Raw genomic sequence first — 24,652 nt, forward strand, 5'->3', positions numbered from 1 at the left:
AATCAGTGATAAGACTGCGTATTATGACAAATAATTTTTGAGCATTTTCTGCTTTAGTTAGCCATGGCGCTTACGTCAGCTGTTTGTGTTACACTGCTGGTGTACGCGTCATGACTAATTAGAGCAGACATTTAAAAAATCACGCGGTATAATTACTATTACTGATCATACTGTAAACTTCTATCCTAATTTTTGTATGTAAGATTTCACTTTTAAGCTACATTTCAGAATTGTTAAAATACCGGTAAAGAAGTATCGTATGCACTGTAACATTCGTTATGCATCTTTTTTTTATTAAGCATTCGTTCAAGTTCGGTAGTTCTTAAGTTAATTAATTTAGTCGCGGTTTACCCAGTTGGGTACATGATCGAAAAATCATAGCACGTTATTATAATCCTCACTATCCGTTCTTTATCCTTTTCGTTTTTGTCGTCGACGGCAGAAAGAAGCCCAACGTTTCATTGCGGACAAAGCCTTCACCACACGAGGTGATATTCAATTTTCTTTTTCGCTTCGCTAAATCGACCACGAATTTTATGGTTTTTTGAATTCACTGGAGTAGATGCTGATCCAGACTTTTGTCGAGTCGGCGCGCTAGTTAAAAGGCGGCTACACACACAGAGGGAAGACTGTGCAGTTAAAAGTGCGCACGCTTGTCGTAAGTTAAACCCGTACTCTCTAATTGCACACACAGAGAGAGGGAAGACTGCGCAATCAAAAGTGTGTGCAAAAATGTCGTAAGTTATTATAGTAGCGTGCATTTGTATTATATAAAAAAATAGTTGTAAAATAAGTCAGACGTATTTAAAAATACGACGCTAATGAATTAAAACTCAAGCGTGCAGCGACTTGTCTCCACACACACTGAGTTTTCCCCGCGCAGTTATAACTGTGCACGCTAACAACAGACTTGACTGCACATGCCACATTCTTCCCCACACATTAGGAGTTTTAACTGTACCCCGTGGCACGTACATTCAAGTCTTGACTCTTCCCTCTGTGTGTGTGGCTGCCTGAACGGCACCATTTTGTGCTTTGCATGACGTTGATTTCTGAAGGTTCCCGATCCTGAGAGTTTTGAGCCATTTGGAGCCTATGCTATTATTTTTGCCGCACACTGCTCGATCGCCCTATTCCAGTTTTCACTCCGGCACCCCAAACCAACCGCCACCATCTCTGGAGAAACAACTAAGGTCAGATCTTTCTGCTGTTATTGTGTTCGCCCACAAAGATCAAATAATTGCGTTGTCAAAATTTCTTCCGGCCCTTTCGGCCACATATGAGTCCTTAATTTTAGAGGATAAACTAATGTTAACCAAGCTTACATAAGTGCGGCCCCTGTCTAATGTGAGTTGCAGGGGCGGTTTTGACAGGGAGGTGACAGAGACAGTGTCCCCCCAATTCGGTTCTCTACACACTACACTATATCTTCCACTAAATATTTGTATTATCCTAATATTATTATTTTAATTCAGAAATGGGTGTTCACATAATCTTCGAAAATTTTCCATGATTGTGTACGCAGCCAACAATCCTGATTCTGTTATTACACAGCTTATTGTTTTACTGCGGACGCAGGACACAGTGTCCAAATGCAGCGTTGCCGGTACATGTCCATACCGCAGAATTATGCATTGAGATGTGTGGTTTTCAATGTTGCAACTGTGCAGTGACACACTAATCAAAATCACCTTCATTTTCGGACACCGCCGCGCCAATCATGAAGTTCGGTGTTTGAAATTTGAAATCGGTTACAGTTTGCAGTCGTATGATTGTAGCGTGTCGCGTTTATCGCTCTGCTGATTTGTTTATTTACCGCTTACAAAAGGTTAAAATGGAAAACGCTGAAATGAAATTGTGAAAAATTCAACGAATTAAGTATAGAAGATTTCGCTCAGTGAAAACATCGCAAAGTCGATTTACTTTATAAAACATACGTCTAAAAAAATGTGTGTTCTATAAATTAGTGGACAATTTAATTTGTGTTTAAGTTTAAAAATATGTATCAAATATGCCAAGGACATACAGTTTCCGACAAAAAATTTCAAACATCACTTTTCTGTCATGTCAAAAATTTTAATGTAGTCTATGCTTTATTGTCATTATTTCAGCTGTCAAACTTTCAAAATTCCAGCTTACGCTACAGCTACATTCATGTAAGTGTCAAATGTAAAAGTTAAAAATGACTGTCAAACATTTAGGTTAGAAACATCTAAAGGTTGCTTTAGACTCTCTGACGACTGAATGACATTGACGTCTGAAATTTTTTGGCGGCAACTGTAGGTATTATGTAACTACCGTGAATGTATATATCATTGTTTTCTTATGTAGCCTGAATTTCTTGTTTTATGCGTTTGAGGAGTTCTGTTTTTTTTAATTTTATTTTAAAGGTAGGTATTAGTGTAGACTGTAAATATAATTATGGATTCTAAAAATCTTCACCAGCATCCTCCCAACATTTTTCTTGCCAGCCGCCACTGGTGAGTTGTGCTTAGAAATAACGCTAGATTTGAGATACTAATTAGAAATCAATATCCTTTATTTAATTCCATTTGATACCTTCTTATTTATACTAGGAATAATTTTGTTTTTGCAAATATTTATTACTTATTTGGAACTAAATTGGTAGTTGTTAGTTTCAGTGAGTTGATTTTAGTTTTCTAACTACCTGGCGCCCACTAACCAGATTCCTTGTCACTTCGACACAAAATCGGCTATAGTTTATTGAGAAAATTGCGTCGACCCGCCGCCAAAAACAAACTGAGAGCCGTACGCTGTAACCGTTGATAGAAAGGTTGTTAACGGTGCAGCACATAGACCGATTTTTTCACATTCTAGGATTATAAAACATAAACAAAACAAAAAATTAGCTATTCATCGATAGACCTTAAAACATTTGTCAGTTAAAAAGTTTTTCTAATTTCAACACGCTTCGTTTCAAGAAAATCCTTAAATACAGCGTGGAAACAATTTCCACAAAAGTAGTCACAAGAAAGCCCATTTTAAAGGAAAAGAGACAAGAAATATTTCGTGGTTATCAAAAAATTACAGAGAAAAATGGGGAACGCTTGGGTAAAACGGAAACAGTTAAACTGGTGGCAGAAATATTTTCCGTAAAGTTCGCTGGTGTTGTCGAGTGTTTTTCGAATTTTAAATTAATACCGATACAGCGGCGCCGGTGCCGTTAATATTATAATCAGAATCAGAAAGACGACTGCGCAGATTTATATACCTACATGCTTTGTTGGTTCCGCTCTACAATTGGTTTTTAAGTTTTATATAATCGTTATTGTTTTGTAAGAGGGAAAACACTCGGCTTTGAGAATAATTGTACGTAGTACACGTATAAATTTAGGTTTCCGGAGGCAAAGTTTTTCAGATTTTAAACGCGTTATAGCTACCAGAATCAAATTTCTAAGGCGGTATCTCCAATTGCGTGATAGTGGTGAAGATTTACTTTTCATTTTTGTGGATGAGACATGGATACACCAAAATGGATCTATGGTAAAATTGTGGATTCATGATGATGACTCAAATTTTGTCCTCCTAAAAAAACTAGTGAAGGGAAAAGATTCACAATTTTACATGCGGGTTCCTCTTTGGGCTTTTAGAAGGATGCGATTTTCTCCTTAATTCAAAAATAAATTCAGCAGATTACCACAAAACCAACACATTCTCTATGTTTGACATTTACTTACTTACATGTCACATTTTTGATACCTACTTTCTGACATTCCAGTTATACATTATACACTGGAACAATTATGTCCACAGTTACACAGCTTAAAAAAAAAGTTACCAAATCTAGTTACATCTACCGAATGTGAATTCCTTATACATTACAGCATCTTACGATGCCAAACTTGTTGGGAGTCGTCTTTACAACTTGGTGTCAGCAGAAAGTTCAAGAACTGCTGCCACAAAAAATGTCAATGATAGTAGTTCTAGATCCCACTGGACCCTTATTTAATGTTCGACCAGATATCGAAAGACTCAGCTCAGCCGATGCCAAAAAAATATTCGCAGTTCATACCAAAGGTGTTTTTTTTTTTATTTTTACTTCCCTGTGGTACTATTGACTTTTTTCCGAACAACGGAACCTTTCAACCCGGTTGTATTAGCCTGATTTTGAAAAATGCATCTCAAATCTCAGAAACAAGTGAACTTTACATAATCTGAATAACCTTCAAGCCTAAATTTGTTATTTTTTTAGTATTTTGCTCTCACCGTAGAAGTTGGGAATATTTTGCAGAAGGAACATCTACATTAAGTGAAAAATTCATAGCAAGAAAATATATACAATAGGTGGTTTTGGTATACAAAGGATTTATGCAGTGACGATTGTGAAGGAATGACAAATATAGAAACCCATTAAACTGGAACATATTATTTGTGGACAAAGAGCACACCACCATATTCTAAATTAGAACAGTGTTCGAAATGTTAATGTAATTGATGGTAATGGTGTGGTTCTAATTATACAGTAATAATAATAATAATAATAATAATCAATTGGCAGCCGTAATGATAGAAGTCTTGCCTGAATGCCGGTCATTTCCGGGTTAGTGCTGGGTCTTAATAATATAATTTATTGTCCAACAGAACAAATATTCCACTTACACTATTATTTCCAATAATACAAAATCAAAATGAAAGAAGACAAAAATAGTAATATATACCAAAAAATAAAAATAAAAAGCAAGTTTGGCATGCCAAATAAAAAGAAAAGTAAAGTAAAGCAAATTACATTACGTAAATAAACTATCAATTATAGAAATAACACAATAGAAAAAAACAAAATATGTATCCCATTTACCTTCTAATACAAAATAAAAAACAAAACAATAGAGAAATTATAGAGCATCTCTCACTACCTATGTACCCACTTGAAATCGACGACGCACATGTGAACGCAACTCCGACAAATAGCTGCAATATACAGGCTGACTGCGAAATACATGCAAAAAAAAAATGGGGAATAGGTCACAATATGATTATGTCACTGGCAAAAATTCACGGTCCTAAGTGGTAGCAGTGTCTAGAAAAAATTATTTGAAATTAAATGTAAATTGTTATTCGTGACCTACATAATTACTGCAATGAATGGGTAGGGGACTCGGAGTAAGAACCAAAAAAGTAACTTTATCAGGCACTTTTTTAATCGCAACGTGAAAAACACGAAAAGGGCCAGTCATTATCGAGCGGTCGTTGAAATCGGTGTATGGTAGAGTTTTCCAATGCAGAGTGTGTCGATATGGTAATTTGTATTTGCATCAGTGGTACAGCATCTCCGAGATCATGGTACCTTCAACCTCAAACTCACGATCGTAGTCGTGATGGGACAGAAAGAAGAAATTGGATTTTCGCAGCTTGTGGTGCATCCTACATTAAAAAAACACGGTCACATCCATACCATGTTGACAAGGTGCACGGTTGTTGAGCCCGCTGATTGTCCACGTTGTGTAACTCACTTTTTGTCCGATAGAACTCCACGTAGTCGTCAACAAGTACGATTTCAAGAGACTGTTTTCGATAAATGTGTATTGGTTGGATGAAACAATTCGTTTGTGGAAATCAACAGTGTCCAGAAATTATCGAAGAGCTTCAACAAGTGTAAGTGGCAGCCGCTACTTCGGTGTTTTTTTACCTATCAACAAACCTCTTGCGACGCTCTGACGCCTGTATTGCTAGTCAAGGACAACATTTTCAACATTTCTTGTAAAAAGGTAGTAGCATTCTAAGTTGCTCTTATTTCTGTTCCAATAAACAATGTAAAATCGTTGTGACAAGGACTAAACATCCGTCAGAATCAAAATTACCAAAAAGCTTTCACACTGACCTTTAACGATGAATGAGTAAATGAATGAACGAATGATAAGCAGCAAAAAGTCGGTTTTACTTTTAATTGAAACTGAAAGTGTTTAGGTCGTTTTTATTCGAACGTTTTTCCAACTCTGTTTACAAGGTGGCTCAGTGCCTTCGTATCGAGGGTGGTTCATGGGGGCAACGCAGCAACATTGTACTTTAGAACGTACCAATGCAAAGAAAAGAGTAACAAGTGCTTGAATATCACTAAAACTTTTGCAGTTTCTCAAAATAAAACCTGACATTTTTATACACTTTGAAACTAATAAAATCATGTGTGTCTGATTATTTCTTTTTTCTGCTACCGTTTCTAAAATCTTGTTTAGCGTACGTAAGTGCACCGCGCTAAATAATGTTTTTAATCGTAGTATTACGTTGATCGGTGAATTAAAATCGGCATGGGTAAAACTAAACAATCGATTTCTTAATAACTCAAATTAACACGACTGATTACACAGCGACTATGTACAAAATAATTCCGGCGCAACATTCACTGGACTCTCTTGACTCATCTGGCTGAATGATAATCGTTCCCCGACGGTGGCCTCTATTTAAACCTATACGTTTCTGTCGATGGTTCGAGAACGCCGCTTCGAGGCTTTTCTGGGTTCGTTGTGACATCTGTTTCCAGGCTTTCCTTTGGCGAACGCCCCGCCGCCCGGCCGATGAGTCATACTACATACCAGAAGAAACACATACATACTAGAAGACCCATAGGCGTCGTGCCAGGGCCGCGTATGGGTTTATTTCGTAAAAATATTTTCATAATCGGTGGCTTAGACTCTTTAAGCCCGACCCGAAGATATGTTCCGGATTGTTAATCAGTAGGCTTCGGATCGCGGCTTCCGATCTTAGGTTTTTTGTGTTTTTATATCTACTTCAGGCATTGCAGCGAAATTTATATATTTATCCGAATTTAAAAAATTCTGTTTATTTAACGCCCATTTATTACTACCTGAAATGCCTAATTTACCGTTAGAGACCTAGAGTGTTAATTAAACTACCTAAGAGTGTAAATTTTAAAAGGCTTAAAATAGGATTCCACGACCAACGAAGTGGACGTGCTTGCACAATAGAGATTTTCCGTGAATTCATTGCTTTGGCTGCAGATTGTTTAAAAATGGGTTGTAAACAAGGCCCTTGAGGTTAATGGTACGGGTTGGTGTCGCCAACTGACGACGCTAGCCTGCATTTCATTTAAATTATAGCCGGAAGGGGGTGAATCTCTGAAAAAGCATTTTATTTTAGAAGTTTATTGTTAGTGATACTGAGGGTCTTTGCGTGTTAGTGAATGTGCTGGGGCCGGTTTTGATTTTTGTGCATACAGTAATACATAACATCCGCAAAATGCCTAAGGTAAAATCATCCATGAAAGATAAAATCAAATTATGGTTAGGGAATAATTTGGACACTGTATACGTGGAGGGGTAGGAGCGTGCAGCCACAACGAGTGCTCAGTTAATACTCCTTTATTCCCCATTACTATACATATACACTATATGACATCTTTCCCTTTCGAGAAAAAAAATTACAAATTAAACCTAATTGACATTTTTTGGCTTCTTTACTCTCCTGCCAAACTTTTAAACATAAATCGTCCTTCTGGTGTGAGAAGAGGATGGCGTTGCCTCGTCTGTTGTCTCATTTGGCTCATCTTCTGCTACAGTTGCACTATCACTTTCTTCGTCACTTTCACTTACAAATTCAGATTTTATATTTTTATCAGTTAAATCAGTTACAGTTACGTTCTCTGACATATCAGTTACATCTTCCTCATTATTTTCTACATTGCTTACGTTAGAATCCGTATCTGACATGTAACTATAGGAACTTTTCATATAATATTGTGGTTTCAAAAAATATCTATTTCTACGCATAACTAGGTTGGTATCATCTTCTTTAACAAGATATGACCTATCATTAAACTTTCTAACTACACTGCCTGGAATCCAAATATCATTCTTTCTAATATAAATTTTTTCATTAATTCTCAAAGCTCTTAATGTTCTAGACGCTCTATAATAATAACATTTTTGTTTATTTTCTCGGTCTACTAACAATTGCCTCTGTTTTTTGAAATTAACATTTTCTGGAGTTAACATATGATTTTTAATAGGTATTAAAGTTCTAGTTTTTCTATTAAACAATAATTCAGAAGGTGATAAAATACAATTGTCAACAGGTGTATTCCTATAATCTAACAAAGCAAGATTTAAATCAATGTTTGTCACGTAACATTTTTTTATAATATTTTTGACACTTTGAATAGCCCTTTCAACCATGCCTTTCGATTTTGTATAATGGGGACTTGAGGTGACATGTTGAAATTGCTATTCTTTCGCAAAATTCTCGAACACAAATCCTGAAAATTGTGTTCCATTATCTGACACAAATGTTTAATAACAGTATCAGCTGTAATATTTTGAATTTTACATATTTCTACATATTTAGAAAAATAATCAATCAATCATGAATTTCTCTTTCCTTAATTCGTATAAATCGCAACCTACTTTCTGCCATGGAAAATCTGTAACAGTATGCGGTATTAACGATTCCTTAAAATTATTCCTGGAACACTTCTGACAAGCTTCACATGACAGAACTTTATTTTCTATGTCGCGATACATACCTGGCCAATAAAATAATTGCCTGGCTTTTAAGAAACATTTGCTGATTCCTAAATGACTCACATGAATAATATCTAACATATTTTTCCTTACGGATCGTGGTACTACTAAACAGTTTCCTTTACAAATCAAATCGTCAATAATTACTAGTTCAGATCTAATGTTATAATATAATTTTTCAAATGGTTTACATTGTACCTTGGAATTTGGCCATCCTTCTCTAATATATTTTAAAACTGTTTGCAATTCTTCAGCTGTTTTCGTTTCTAAATTGAATTCTGTAAGTTTACTTTCTGAAATTGGAAAATTCTTTTTTAAATAATTGATTTGAGCTTCATACTCGTGATAAAAAATTTCAGTTTTATCTTCTGGCATTTTTATTCTGCTTAATGCATCTGAAATATACATTTCTCTGCCTGGTTTATATTGTACTTCTAAATCATAAATTTGTAAATCTAACATCATTCTCTGAATGCGCATAGGACAATCAATTAAAGGTTTTTTGAATATGTGTAAAAGTGGTTTGTGATCTGTTTCAATTACTACCTTCCTGCCATAAATGTACTGATGAAACTTCTTGTAACAGTGCTGCTCCGAGACCATCTCGTGAAGCATCTACCGACAATACTAAAGATTTATTTGGATCATAAAATTTTAACAATGGTTCTGTAGTCATTATATTTTTTAATTTATCAAAGATCTTTTGTTGTTCATGTCCCCAATAAAAAATTATATGCTTTTTTAACAACTCTCTAAGTGGTGTCGACAATTCTGCCACATTCGGTATGAATTTATGTAAATAATTTACTATCCCTAAAAAACCTTTTAACTCTTTTACATTTCTTGGGATTGGATAATTTTTTACAGTTTCAATTTTACTTTCGTCCGGTTTTATACCCTTATCTGTCAACTTATGTCGAGTACATCTAACTTCATTAAGTGAAAATTTACATTTGTCTGGATTGAACCTAACGTTAAATTTACGTGCTCTTTCTAATACTAATTTTAACCGTTTATCGTGTTCTTCCTGACTTCGTCCTCAAACTAAAATATCATCTACATATATTTCCACACCCTGAATATTTTCAAAACAGTGCATAATCTTTCTTTGAAACACTTCTGATGAACATTTCAGACCAAATGGAAGCATTTTAAATCTATATCTACCAAAAGGTGTCTTAAACGTACACAGCTTTGAACTTTTAATATCTAATTTGATATTCCAAAACCCATTACTTGTATTAATACTGAAAACACTTTGGCATCTTTCAGCTTGCTAATTATATCAACATAAGTAGGTATGGTAAAATGCTCACGTTTTATAGCCTTGTTAACATCTGTCGGATCTATACAAATTCTAAAATCCCCATCAGGCTTGTCAACTATTACCAAAGAATTAACCCATTCGGGTGGTCCAAATTCTCTCAGAATGATCTTTCCTTTCTAAACTTTCCAACTTAGATTTTAGTTTTACCACAATTCCTTAAGGAAATCTTCTCGTAGCATGAACGCGTGGTTTGACTAATGGATCAATTTTTATACTATACTGGCCCGGTAGACATCCGATGCCCTTGAAAACGTCAGAGTACTCCTTAAAATAATTCCGAAAACCATCCATACTGCATACCATCCTTGCGATGTCTAATTCCTCAATCGAATCTTTGCCTAGAACAGGTTGACTATTAGTTTTTGAAATAAACAATTCAATGTTATATTCCTTATTTTTAGATGTCGTAATGTATCCCAAGACGCTGATTTGACTATAACCCAACAATTTCGTTTTATTTGGTTTAATTTCAGTGTTGCCAAAATAGTTATTTTTTATACATTAACACATTAACATTAACGTCTACACCGCTATCCACCCTAAGTTTAATAACATTTTTATTTGAAAATTCTAAATCAACATTCCAATCATTTCTTTTATTATCACTTTTCTGTAACAAACCTATAAAAAATTCCTCTTCATTTTTATCTACGTTATTAACGTTTTTATTTTAACAAAACCTACTGAAATGATTCTACTGTCCACAGTTTCTGCATTTCTTTCCAAAAGCTTGACAATCACGTAGTGAATGAAAATAACCCATTTATTACAATTAAATTTGTTGTTTTTGGAAGTCACACTTATCTTTTGACGTTGTTGATGATGATTGGTACCGGTGTTCTGTATTCTTTTCTGTCTTACTCCCGCTGCGCTGCTGTATGCATCTCTCTCTTCCTTCGTTGGGTTCAAGTGTTGCTTCGCCTCTCGCTGATTAGTTCTTCTTACTCTCATGATTTCATCTTCCGCGTCGTTCTCACTCATTCGACTGGTTCCCACACTTATAACTTGCAATTGTCTTCTTGTTATCTCCGCCGCCTTACATATTTCGATGGCCTTCACCAACTCCAACTTTTTTATTCGAAGCAATCTGTCCTTGACGCTGTTTTCTTTTATGCCCAACACCACACGATCTTTAATTAACGACTCACATAGGATGCCAAATTGACAGTTTTCTGAGAATTGCTTTAATTGTGTTACATATTCATTCACTGTTTCACCAGGCTTCATTTCTCTTCTGAAGAACAAGTATCTCTCGTACGTCTCGTTGATAGTAGGCACGAAAATGTCTTCAAATTTCTTCAACAAGCAGTTGAATTTTCCTTCTTCTCCGCTCTTGAACTCGAAGGTATTATATTATAGATTTTGAAAGCAGTATCTGCAATGCAGTTTAGCATTACTGCACATTTATACTCTTCAGATTCTTTATCGATTTTCGCCGCTTTCATATATATGTCTAATTTCTGCACGAAGAATTTCCATTCCGCTGCCTTATCACCTGATAACTTGAGCTCTGCAGGTACCTTTGCATCTTTCTCCATATTTTGAGATTTCTTGGGCAGTTCCACAACTTTTTAATTTTTCCACACTGAGGAACTCACTAACTCACTTTATTTCTTCTCCTTGCTTCCTTTTTCGCCTTATTCTCCCGCTTTTGTCTCCCGGTCACCTTTATGACCTTTTACTTTTTACCGACTGCGCCATGTGTTACGTGGAGGGGTAGCAGCCACAACGAGTGCCCAGTTAATACTCCTTTATTCCCCACTACTATATACACTATATGACAGACACTAATTTTCAATTTCCTTCTTCAACCAAAGACAACGAGTTTTTCTGCAAAGTGTGTGGAAAAGTTGTAAGTAAACATTTGAAATACTGTAGCTTGAATTATGTTCACATTTTTGTTTCCTAGTTTAAGTGCGAAAAAAAATCACACTTTGAACAACACTGCAGTGGCGATGCGCATAAAAAGAACGAGAATAAATCCAGTAAACAGACTTTATTAAACATTCGTTCCGACAATGATTTTACGCAATTTTGCACCGATTTATGTAGGGCATTTACCAGATGGTGTTTCATACATGATCAAAACTGGTACTAATTTGAGGCTGTTTTATGAAATATAACACACTTAACATGTCTGGCACATGGGTTACATTTAGTATTTCAAACAATTAGACTAAATTATCCAGATATCAAACGGATAATTAGCAATGCTAAGAAAATCTTTTTAAAAGCACCAATAAGAGTAGAGTTTTATAAAAACAGTTTACCAAATACACCTCTCCCACCTGAACCTGCATTAACCAGGTGGGGCACTTGGATTCAAGCAGCATTGTTTTATGCAGAACACTTTGATGTTTTAAAACAAGTCAGTAAATATATAATGGTTTTTTACTATCATTCTTATATTGAATATTTTAGGTTGTAATGTCATTTGAAGCCACAGATCCACAAAGCATTAAAAAAACTCAAGAATTCCTGAATAAAGCAAACGTTAAAAATGAAGTCTTGTACATTAAAACTCACTTCAAAATTATTGCTGATGCAATAGAACAATTAGAAACTATAGGTTTAAAATTAAACCAAAGTACGGAAATTGTGGAAAAAGTGTATACATTTTTAAAAACACACCAGGAAAGGTGGGGGAAATGGCGTTTCAAAAATTATGTTCTCTATTAAAAAAGAATCCAGGACACAATTTTATATGCTCAGTAAATAACGTAATTTGCGGTAATGGAAATGCTACCAACAATACATAGGTACATAAATGAAAACGTAGATTGTTCAATATTTAATTTTGCTCTCATCACTTCTTGTGATGTGGAACGCACGTTTTCAAAACTTAAAAGTGTTTTAAGCGATCAAAGGTGTAAATTTACAATCGAAAATTTAGAGAAATATATAGTTTGCTTTTGTAACTCATTTTAAATACCTGAATTAATATTTTAGTTTTTGTTAAATGCGACTTGTTTTAATTTGATCACCATTTTTTTGCGATAACTTAGAATTAGTGGACGTAACTATAGATCGTTTATTTATTTAATCATTTTTTTTTGTTACACAAAATATTTGTTTCTATAGTGTTTCGTTTAATGTTTTTTTTTAAATATATATTTTTTTGATGTATGCTTTTTCGTTGAGCAAAGTTAAGATTTTTATAACCAAATTCGTCAATTTTGGGACCTAAAAATGTCTCCTTTTATTAATTTTTTAACGACCTAAAATCCGAAGGTATTAATCAGTAAGTACATTTTGAGTGCATCTGTTAGTTTTCGTGGTAGATTATGGACTGTTGGAAGTGTCTTAAATGAGATCGTTATGATTGAGTTAAACATAATAATATATTATATTACTAGGAGTAGAACGCATTCTTTTTTTGTTGAATCTAGATAATTGCGGCCGAGGCGTTAGCTGAGGCAATGCAATCTAGATGAAAGAAAAAAAGAGCGTCGACTCATAGTGATGTATACTATTTTTTCTTCAATTATTGTGAATACATTAAAAATTCAAAATATTTTCTTTTTATTTATTTTGCAAAGTAATGTTAAAAATACAGGATCGTAATGTGTAGTTTTGTATAATTAATCCACTGCTAGCTGTTCCACTATCGATATTCATAATTTTGTTAGTCTGTCCGAAGACAGGATTTGCCGCAGGTTCATACATTATTGAAAAAATTGGTGTAAAGAGTTTAGACAGTACTTTCCTCGCTGTCGGAAACGTGACGACTGCATGCCTATATGTTTTTTTTTCGCAGTAGATTTCAAAGCATTTGGTTTTGTAGTTTCTGAGTAAATCAATAAAATAAATTTACGCATTCATTAATTTTTTTGAGTCATCCTCTATATGCAAATCCAAAAAATATGAATGGAGTGATAAATCACAAGTCCAGATTCACCATATTTTGTACAGTTTAGATAGGATTTATTCGGCAACTTTTTGAGGTGACGTCATCAATTTTTTGGAGGGGATAGGCAAATATATTTTGACTAAACATTTATTATGCTTTTTATAATCTTAAAACATCTGCAACATTTCAAAGCATTCGGGTTAGCAGATTCAAAATTAAATTGCAAAATGTTGTTTTATAATTTTGATTTTTTTTCCAAAAATATGGACGTTTCGGGTCAAAACTCAATTCGAAGTCGTAAACTACATGTGTAGGACTATGTTATTTTATACAATTTAAAACCCATTTACTATGTACAATTTTGAAGTGACGTCATCGCATTAGTGGTGGGGATGATTAGACAAATTTTGGTTAGCGTTTTACCATCTACATGATATTCCTAATATAAGTACAAAATTTCACAACAATCGGTCCAGTACTTTCAGAGATTATCTGTCTAATAAAAATCCGGGACGGCAGACAGACGGACAGACGGACAGATAGACGGAAATGGGAGACCTATTTCTTCGTCTTCTAGGGGTCATGAAAGATCGAGAAAACGTAAAAGTAGAGAGTCGGCCGACGGACTCGATTACAATACTTCCTTTGCTTATGCTCGGGAAGTAAAAAACAAAAAATGGTTCGCCAGGACTTTTGTAAACAATGAAGTAAAGAATTGGGACTTTGACAATTTTGTCACCAGATGTATCTATTTTTCTAAAAATAATCACCAAGGCACCAAGTAGGTGAAAAAAACACCAAATCTGGTGATATATCACCAGACCTAACAATGCTGGCAGCCATTAACAATTCACTTTCTTTGATATTTCGATTATTATGAGTCACACTTTATTCAGAACTGTTTTACACTTGTAGTGTAAAAATTCACTTGAAACCGGCGAATAGCTTACCTACCTTTACTGCACACATATCTTTATTTTAACTTTTCATAAAAAAAGCAAATTCGAAAAATCAAATTATATAAATTTTCGGAAAAGTTGGATAAGTTGCACCGTACTGCAGGGGCGAGGGAAGTTCTATAGAAAAAAACCTCCGACCATTTTTTAATTGTTGAAAGCAAAACTGAAATAGCTGCGTATTTTTTGTAAATGTAGGCAACCGAACCTTCTCTTTCTTTTTCTAGGAATTTGGAGATTAAGTGAATTTCAAAGTCTCTTCCAAGAAACTTGACTAGCACTACTTAATTTTTTTCAGTAAACTAGTACACTAGCTAAGATTTCCTACTGCTGAACTCAGAATGGACCGAAGTCCTGGAAATTAAAAAAATGCATAATGGAGGTGAATAAATTAGTAGTTATTAGTACTTAGGTACTTCAAGTCATAAAATTCGGCAATGAAAAAATTGTAAAAACACAAATTTAATACATTTTTAATGTACATTTAATGATAACGGGAAACAAACGTCCGACAACTCTGTTGAAAGGATTGATGTTATGTGTTAAATAAATGTGTATCACGATTGCACACGCACTGTTGTTGTGTAATTACAAAAGGTGCAATTAAGTCACTTCGAGTTTCCCAGTCCAATAACTGTATTCAGTATGCACAGAACAGTGTCGTTTTTATTTTTGATGGGCATTTTTACATTCGGAGGTAACAAAGTTGCATAATTTTCAATGTTTATATATTACTTCCCGTGCTAAAGGACGTGTTCCATACACATTAATTTCATGTTGCAATGTAGAATTCTCCTCTGTATTTAGGGAATGTGTGACACATTGTTCAAAAGAGCCCTAATCACTTATCAGTATCACAATCAGGGTGCAATTAACCGAACTCGAGAGAATCGCAATTTTAATGATGGTTTGGTACAGTACCAGAGTAAGCAGTCATGAGGAAAGGTGCTTTATTTAAATAACAATACCCTCATAGACCCCCAGTTGTTAGATTTACAATAAGTAGAATTTTAACAAAATTATTGCAAGAGACTGACTTTGACGAGGTCCTGTACTTCAAACCACTAAATTAAAAACTGGAAATCTAAAAAAGTCCGCATATCTCGGTAAAACAACTTGCTTTGAACTCAAATACCGACTACACATTTGTTAGAAAATTTTTTTAAAAAGAAAAATACCACCCGCATAAAGTGGACTTGATTTGTGAGTTAAATGAAAACGATCTCGACAGAAGCGACGGTTAAAATTTTGCGAAGACTTGATGTTATGGTATGATGGAACAGTCAATTTTCTAAATTTTTTTTTTTTTCGATGAAGACATTTAATTTAAACCAAACAGTAAATTGCCATATTTGTCAATAATACTGGTCCCGAAATAACTTTCATTGGACACACGTAGCAAAATAAATGTATGGTCTGGAATGCTAGGGAATCGTGTGATAGGACCTTCTTTTTTTGGCGAAAGGTTAACAGCTGTATGCTATTTAAATTTCAAACTACGAAAATGGTGATAATATGCTCAATCAGAGAATTTGGTTCCAAGAAGATAGGGCATATCCGCATTTTGGCGTGGAAGTGAGACAGTTTCTCACCACATTTAACACTCCTTAATTGACGATCTCAAGAACCGAATTCGAACAGAATATCACCCCAAATGCCATTGAAGAGCAATATAAAGTGTTACACCAACGTATATGCCAAATATTTAGTTGGTGGATGACAATTTGAACAATGACGATAGTTTTGTTGGAGCTTTACTATAGAAATTCGGTTGTCATTATAACAAATAAAATTAAAAAAGAAAACGGCAATTAACAAAATTATGTATGAATTTTGTGCGGAACTTGTGACTCCGTATATGTAGTTATAGTGTATTGAAACAAACATGTTCCCTTCATATGAAGCAGCATTCTCCGGTTTGGAATCAAACAAGATACCAATGTCCCAGAATGAACCTACACGTGTTAACGCAATAAGGTTAAAAATGTGCTTATACTAAGAGTGTATGTGGTTATCAACACTTTGAATTTCAAATCATGTCCTAAAAGCGCAACAACTGAATACCATAATTATGGATACGAATTTTGCCCAAATAATGCATCTAGCACTATCATTCTGATCGGTTAACTTAATGGGTTAAATTGAAATATCAGTGTTTGAGATTCTGCAACTTTTTTATTTAATTATAGTATACCTAATGGTAACTCTTGTCTTACCTATTTTAGTTAATAAGTAGAGAGGGGAAAATATGCAGCAAAATTTTGAGAAATATGATCATATGATATGCACCAAATTTATCCAAATATGCAGTAACTTTCTTAATATATGCAGAGATATGCAATTGTATATGCTCCAAAAATTAAAAAAAAAAGCTTAATAAGCGAACTAAATTTATTTATAAAATACAAAAACAGGTTTCCCGAGCTTACATTCTATTACACAAAATACATAAATCACATTGCATGGTGTTTAGTTACATCTCACTAACACATAAATCACGTTTTTAAAGATAAAATTCTTGTACTAAAAAATAAATATAAACAGAGCAAATTAAAAAATAGTAGTAATCCACTATTTAATTACTATTTTTTATTCTGTTGGGCAAAATATATTATTGTGATTATTATTATTATTTTGGCACCAATTTATTTTTAAATATTTTTCGAAATATTATAACAAAAAGTTTTTCCGGTGATTCTAAAGTATATATATTTGTAAATAGAAAAACTGCGTACTACGTCCACAGATGTAAAAACACTTACCGGTTAGGGCAGGCGCGACAAAACACAGTTCGTTCTTGAAGAACAAATTCAGGAAAATGTTTAATCCATAAATTAATTTGAGTTATCTTCGACATATTGATACACCTGTATCCCTTTAAAAGCTTTCAATACAAACTCACTATGAAATATAATACTACAACGTTGCTTCGACCATCACTAAACGTAGGTCCTACCATTAATACACGAACAAAAATATTGGGAATGAACGGTATTTCCAAAAGTAATTAGGGCGCGAATTTACCTGGAAGGATAGCATAACACCCAGTGGTGTCTCCAAACTACCATAAAACCCAAACCTTTGCTAGTTATTTGAAGCTCAGGACAATATTTGCAATATGATTCATAAAATTTCGTTTTTCTAAATAAATGCCGATGACAATATTTTTTTTTTCAAATTTGCACAAAAATTGATAAAAATGCAAAATATGCACCCGTTCTGTGAAATATGCAGCAGAAGGCAAATATATGCAAATATGCAATTTTTTTATAGCTGTATTCATTTTAATTAGCATGATTCGTTCACATATTAAATATCAAGACTTATATGCAAAAAATATGCAAAAAATAACGGATATGCAAATTTCATAAAATCCGCTCTCTATTAATAAGTTTATTTTAGCGAGTACACTCCTTAATAATAGCTAACATTGAAAAATTCAGCATTCATATTAACGTTATGAATTAATATATTAATACCTAATAGTTTCTATTGTAGAGACAGATTTTAACCCTTCTGACACAACAAAACAACAAATTTTTGATATATACACGAACGTGGCTTTGGTAGATAAGGGGGTCCAAGGTGACAAAGTAACTGCCGATTATATTAAATACTATTTGTGGCCCACAAATAAAGCTGAAAATTACTCTATTGTGAATTCTACCACCATTAATTCACTCATCACGGGTGACGCCCTGTATATTTTTTTTATACATGGCTGGACTGAATCTAGAGAAACTAAATGGTATGAGCTTTTAAGAAATGCCTTTTTTAAACGTAATCCACATTATTACATCATTGAAGTGGATTGGTCAGTATACGCAGAGAAAGATTATGTTATAGCATCATATGATACCAAATTTATTGGTCAGTTAACCTTAACGATTTTGACCCAAAAATTCCCAATATATATTTTAGGTGGTTTCATCGGAGAATTTGTTGTATACTTACGTAAGAACTTTGCCATCCCATTGGCTAATATTCTTGTAGTTGGTCACTCACTCGGAGGACACATTTCCGGTTTTGTTGGAAAAAAAGTTCAAGAAATGGTGAAAGAAAAATTGCCAAGGATAATAGCTTTAGATCCCGCTGGACCCTTATTTGAAAATCGACCAGAAGGTGAAAGACTCAGTCCAAAAGATGCTGTAGTTGTACATGTAATTCATACCAATGGGGGCGCTTTTGGATTTTTGGAGGCCTGTGGTACTATTGACTTTTTCCCGAACAACGGAACCTTTCAATCCGGCTGTGGTTTCCAGAGTTTCTTGAGTCCGTGTGATATCAGAGAGAAAGGTATATTTTTCACAACAAGTCAATAACCTGCAAGAGTAAAGTTGATTTTTTTTAGTATTTTGCTCTCATTGGAGAAGTTGGGGTTATTTCATAGAAGGAATATCTACAACGAAAAAGTTCAGAGCAAGAAAATGCGATAACTGGCGTCAGTACACTAGGCATGCATGTGAAGCCGATTATGAAACTATAGCAAATTTAGAAACCAATAAAACTGGAAAATATTACTTGAGAACAAACAACAAACCACCATATTCGAAATAAGAACTACGTTAGAAATATATGTGTAACTGTGATGGTCTTCTTACAAAATTTTTGTTTCTATATGTTTTTACTTTTTTCTTCTATAAATAGTTATTAGAGGTAAATTTGTGAAAAATGTTATTGTAGGCACACGTGTAAATTGTCGAGTTTGTAGTACGATGTTTTATTAAAAATTGCATAAAATAAGTGTTTTAGAAATACATACGAATTTGTTTTAAGAAATACCGTCATATTAATAGGACTGTATGCAAAAATAAACACAGACAAAAATATATATTTGAAATTTCAGCAAATAAGCAAAAAATGTTTTTTTTTCAATTGACCAATATTTATCAAGTCGTAATGTACTACTTGAAAAGTGTAAATATAACCTTAAACTCATTTCGTGTTCATATATTTATTCAATAGATCTGGTGCTTTAGGTAAGAAAATAACATCATATTTCGCATGAAATTTTGTTTTATTTTTGGCAAAGGAATGCATTTTACCTTTCACTATTTAGCAGCGCTGTAGATATGATGTAAATCTATTGTTTCATAAATAAAAGATTTTAATTTCAATGTCAAAGCATGTCATCGGATTTTTGGTAGTAATAATTTTTTTTATTTCAAACAGCTGAGGTGAACAGGGAAATAAGCATTAAAATACAAGTTTAGGCAGTCGTCCTGGAAGTAATAAAAGTGGAATAAATTACCGACTATTAATGACGCTGATAATTTCGCACTTTAAGTCGTACAAGTCTGCACTCAAATTATTTGCATGATATAAATGTTAATACTTTTTTAATGTACGGGGAGGTGTTGATAGTCTTTAGCCCAAAATAGAAAACTTTGGTGCATTTTATTCTATCAGCTTAAGCATTTTTTTTATGTTATATACTTACTATGCTCAGAAATTAGTTCTTATAAGCCTTTAAATTTTTATTTTATTTTGGTTTACAAACCAGTCATCCACAGTATTTATTATTGCTGTATTCGATTATAACTTCATCAGTTAAAGAGGACTAAATAAATAAATAAATAAATAAATAAATAAATAAATAAATAAATAAATAAATCTAATCTAATCAATGCATATCATTACTTGGTCTTAGTACCCGTAATGATAGAAGTCTTGCCTGAATACCTGTCATTTCCGGGTCAGTGGTGGGTCTTAATAATAATAAGACGTTCTATTGTACGATAAGTTGTTCGGGGCACGACGAGCGCAGCGACTGCTACACTATGTCTTATTACACAAGTCTAATATACATTTTTCTACTTTGCTCATGATTTTGTTAAGTAAAATAGAAAATCTGATCACGATTATTATTTAGGGTTTTTTCGGACATGGTCTATCTAGATGGCAACGCTGTCAAATAACAAATTTTTGGTTTTGACGCGTTAGATTTGACGTTCTAGAAAACATGGAATCAAGATTGCAAAATAATTACCAAAAACAGTTTCACAAAAGCTTCCATTGTTTTCGGTTTAACAATAAGGCCTTTCCTAACGCAATGTAGAAAAAATCGTTTATAAGTTTCAATACCATAGTGTTAACCCAAATTAAATCAACGGTGCTTTTATTGTTACCTTGTAAAAAAGTATATTTTCCTGAGCACTCCCTTCCGTTTTGTTTTGTTTCTGGTTTGTAATGATGGATCCAAACTTATACCACAAAATCCAAAGAAGTTTCTTCAAAGCAGCGGCGACCTTGACAGTCTGAATTCTTTTTGGTAAACAGATCATTTTCTTATATAGGTATGCAAAAATTCAGTGTGCATTTGGATTAATTTTTTGTTTCCAAAATTGTTGTCAAACAATATACTCATTGTCACAACAGCCGCTTCCAATCTTGTTAATAGAGAAATTCGAAACTTACCAGTGCCTCCTCGTACAGTTAAGAATCAACGAAAAAGAAATGTCCCACGATTTCGATTAAAGTGATTCATGCTACCTGATAAATAAATTTGTATAATAATAATATATGTACGTCACTATTTTCTGCAATGAAAACTGCAGTCGCTTCGAGTGTCCTAGTTTAAGAACTACGATACCTTTACTATGCAAAGTAAAGTATTGTTTCTACTTTTGACGGGTATTTTTGCAAACGAAGGTAGCTAAATATTGAATAATCTTCATTTTTTCATTACTTGAACTAAAGGAGCTATTTCATGTTTCGATGTGCTACACTATATAAAGTACAAAAATGCTGGAATTCCTTTCTGTGTCTCCCTGTCTCGTGTTTGTTGCAAATTTATTAAAAAGTTGCAGCGGTATTATAAAATTTCAAATTTTGCTGAAAATATTGGCAGCGATGATAAAATACTAAAAGCTGAGGCTCAATTAAGTATTTGTTTGCAATAAATTTTTTAATATAATATTAAACTATTATGTGGCCGACTCTACACAAATCAGATGTCGATACTGACTTAAAATATTCTGTAAACGGGTCTTAAGTATGGCAAGGATATAATTTGTGATACAGTTTTTCTCAAAAACCTTTGATCCAAAATAAAAACCAATTTTGACTATGTTAACAAAGTGCTTTGAATTGCTTCATGAAAGTTGTGAAAACGAAATATTTTCATTTACAAGAACTAGACAATTGATTTTTTCTGTAAATTTATTGGTTAACTAGCTGACTCCGTGAACTTCGTTTCACCTACAATTTAATTTTGAATCTGCAAAACCGAATGCTTTGAAATCTTGCCGATGTTTTAAACATATGATAAGCATAATCAATTTTTATTCAAAATATGATTTATAACACTATTTTCTCTCGTCATCTCAATTGTTTCTTTTTCTTCAATAAAGCACCAAGCATTGCACGCTAAGAAAAATAATGATCATTAAAAATAGTTGTATTAGGACGATAAGTATTAGCAAAACCTGAATTTTAATGCTTCCGAAGTTTTAGAAGCATTAACCTTGTTGAATAAATATCTACTGATTAAAGTAAATAAAGGCAGTCATATTGGTAAGTTAAAATAGTTGTTATCGCTTGAAACTACGGTTATGAAATACATCGTCGGTTTTGGTTTTCAAAATAAATTCAGTGCTGTCCTGGAAACATGAGTTGCAAAATTTAACATCCAGGATGCTTCAACGAAATGTGTTTTTATTGCTTTTAATTAATATTTTGACACAGTCAGGTAAGTGTACCAGACACCTGGAAAAATAATTCAATCAATATTCAACATTCTTAATGCTGAAAAAAGTTGTTTTTTGAAGCTAAACATTGTAACGTTCTCAGAGCCTAATCATTAACTGAAGCTTTAAAGCCAACCCAATCTATTTTTTTCCTTTTGCAATATAAGTATTAAATATTACTGGCAATATTAATGAAATTGGATTTCAGATGCAGTTGTAGATTGGACCAAGGTTTCTAAACCAGTAAAACAACAAATATTCAACATCTATACAGGTGTGGCATTTGTAGACAAGGCCATTCAAGGCGACAAAATAGTTGCCGAGAATATTACATATTACTTATGGGCCACCAATAAAGCTGAAGATTCTGTGATCGTAAATCTTACCACCTTCAATCCACTCATTAAAAAAAATGCCTTCTATGTATTCTTTCTACACGGCTGGAGTGAAAACAAAGAAACTGAGTGGTATCGACTCTTACGACAAGCCTTCTTTAAAAAGAACCCAAACTATTACATTATCGAAGTAGACTGGTCATTTTATGGAGCTAAAGATTATATTATAGCGTCATATGACACTAAACCGGTAGGTAAGTCGTTGCAAAGTTAATACTTACTTTACAAAAGTTTAGATTAGAACTTTAATATTCGAACGTTTCAGGACGTGTTATTGGAGAATTTGTAGTCCACTTACACAGAAATTATCATATTTCGCTTAATAATATTCTCATTGTTGGTCACTCACTGGGAGGCCAAGTTGCTGGGTTTGTCGGAAAAACAGTTCATAAGTTAACATGGAAAAAATTACCGAGAATAGTGGCTCTAGATCCCGGTGGACCTATGTTTCATACTAGACCAAAACGTGAAAGACTAAATCGGACAGATGCTAAAGTCGTTCAGGTGATACACACCAGTGGCGGAGTCTTTGGATTTCAAGAAGCCTGTGGTACAATTGATTTTTTTCCGAATAATGGAACTTGGCAACCTGGGTGCCTTCGGTTAACTCTATTGAGTGCAAAAGATGTTAGTGGAAAACGTAATCAGTTATAATTTTGTTAAATATGAGTTTAAATTTGGGTTTCTTAGAATTTTGCTCTCACTGGAGGAGTTGGAAGTATTTTGCGGAAGCAGTACCTGCGCCTAAACAATTTGTGGCTAGAAAATGTGAAAGTTGGCTTAAATATACAAAACATTTATGTGGAAATGAACAGGAAACAATGGGAAATTTAAAAACCACTAAACGGGGAAAGTTTTATTTGAGGACAAATTTCAAGCCACCATATTCTAAATAGTATCATGTGTGTGTGTGTGTGTGTGTGTTGGACAGCTGATTAATATACTTTCTTTCGCATGGTTTTATTTGCTGCTTTTGGTAAATATTGATCTTTATTTGATACACATTTTATCTCTTATTGTTATTGAAAATTCGTGAACTAAAATTATATAAACTTCAAAAAAAATGAAAATTAAAAATTGGTCTTATATTATTAAACAGAACTTCTCTCACCCGTGATGTACAATTAAATGAATTCCATTTTTTAAACTTAACTTAAACAATCGCAGTGTAAGAAAAATGTTTAAAGAGCTTGTTTTATATAAGTCATTAATGTACCACACTTTAATCATCTACACGATGATGCTTTTGATTAGAACGCATTAGTATCGGTATTAGTAGTTTGTTAGCTTATGCTCTGGAAGTAAAAAAAATAATTAATGAACAAAAATGCCGAGAATGAACCCAGTTGCAAACCCTTGCATTTTTTGTGTCAATAAACTTCATCTTGTCCATATGTTCATCAAATTTGCGAATTACGACCTAAATTGATAAATACTGTGGTGTCTTGGCTAGCCGCCATAAGACGATTAAAACGACATGAAAGTACAAGATCGACTGAGTATTTTTGCCACATTGTCACGTCCGGCAGTTAACACCAGCCAGGTCTCCAGGGATCTGAAAGGAAATTTTAGTACAGATATAGGTTTATGTTTTTTTGCAAAGGATTTAAAAAACATTTTCTTAGGAGGTCTGCATAATTTCATTTAAAATTTAAGCTATCGCCCAACAAATTGATCTAAGGTTATTTAGACAGAACTTCCCTTGTCTGAAATACAATTAAACATATTGTATATTATATCTCTATTTCTATTATTTTACGAATTCTTTAAAACAGTTCGTGAAACAATAAAAAGTAACTTATTTAGTCACAGCATATCTCTAGCTTTTTCGAAAAATGATAAAAGTTATGTGTGAGGTGTTAAGTAAATATAAAGAAGGATGCTATGCGTAAGTTTCTAGGGAATTTTTTCATTAAAAACTTTTGTGATGAGGTCATCAACACT

General features: G+C 33.6%; 2 protein-coding genes across 4 annotated transcripts; both read left to right on the top strand.

Moving 5' to 3' along the window:
- The first annotated feature begins 16,129 nt into the window (after window positions 1-16,129).
- LOC135134636 (phospholipase A1-like) lies at window positions 16,130-19,182 on the top strand. Its single transcript, XM_064063361.1, has 5 exons — window positions 16,130-16,200; window positions 16,251-16,315; window positions 18,124-18,495; window positions 18,547-18,921; window positions 18,977-19,182. The coding sequence occupies exons 1-5, from the start codon at window positions 16,130-16,132 to the stop codon at window positions 19,180-19,182; spliced, it is 1,089 nt and encodes a 362-aa protein (XP_063919431.1).
- A 2,019-nt stretch (window positions 19,183-21,201) lies between these two features.
- Window positions 21,202-23,700, top strand: LOC135134468 (phospholipase A1-like). Of its 3 annotated transcripts, none has more exons than XM_064063153.1 (4): window positions 21,202-21,276; window positions 22,522-22,902; window positions 22,974-23,348; window positions 23,399-23,699. In XM_064063153.1, exons 1-4 carry the CDS (start codon window positions 21,225-21,227, stop codon window positions 23,602-23,604), a joined length of 1,014 nt encoding a protein of 337 aa, XP_063919223.1. In that variant the 5' UTR covers window positions 21,202-21,224; the 3' UTR covers window positions 23,605-23,699. The 3 variants fall into 3 exon arrangements, with proteins under 3 accessions (XP_063919223.1, XP_063919224.1, XP_063919222.1); XM_064063154.1 differs by lacking the exon at window positions 21,202-21,276 and adding an exon at window positions 22,145-22,315 and having other exon boundaries at window positions 22,974-23,335; window positions 23,399-23,700; XM_064063152.1 differs by lacking the exon at window positions 21,202-21,276 and adding an exon at window positions 22,145-22,315 and having other exon boundaries at window positions 23,399-23,698.
- The last annotated feature ends 952 nt before the right edge of the window (window positions 23,701-24,652 follow it).

This window comes from Zophobas morio, unplaced genomic scaffold (assembly GCF_036711695.1).
Source record: "Zophobas morio isolate AGI-343-1 ecotype UQ-CSIRO unplaced genomic scaffold, CSIRO_AGI_Zmor_V1 ptg000023l, whole genome shotgun sequence".
Taxonomy (NCBI): domain Eukaryota; kingdom Metazoa; phylum Arthropoda; class Insecta; order Coleoptera; family Tenebrionidae; genus Zophobas; species Zophobas morio.

What these genes read in the sequence shown, in the direction of transcription:
- LOC135134636 (XM_064063361.1), top strand. Translation starts at nt 16,130, where the DNA reads ATGGTGATAATATGCTCAATCAGAGAATTTGGTTCCAAGAAGATAGGG. An exon ending in ATCCGCATTTTGGCGTGGAA is followed by an intron (nt 16,201 to 16,250) that starts GTGAGACAGTTT and finishes GACGATCTCAAG; the next exon opens with AACCGAATTCGAACAGAATA. An exon ending in ATATGATACCAAATTTATTG is followed by an intron (nt 18,496 to 18,546) that starts GTCAGTTAACCT and finishes TATATATTTTAG; the next exon opens with GTGGTTTCATCGGAGAATTT.
- LOC135134468 (XM_064063152.1), top strand. Translation starts at nt 22,261, where the DNA reads ATGCTTCAACGAAATGTGTTTTTATTGCTTTTAATTAATATTTTGACA. An exon ending in TAATATTTTGACACAGTCAG is followed by an intron (nt 22,316 to 22,521) that starts GTAAGTGTACCA and finishes ATTGGATTTCAG; the next exon opens with ATGCAGTTGTAGATTGGACC. An exon ending in ATATGACACTAAACCGGTAG is followed by an intron (nt 22,903 to 22,973) that starts GTAAGTCGTTGC and finishes CGAACGTTTCAG; the next exon opens with GACGTGTTATTGGAGAATTT.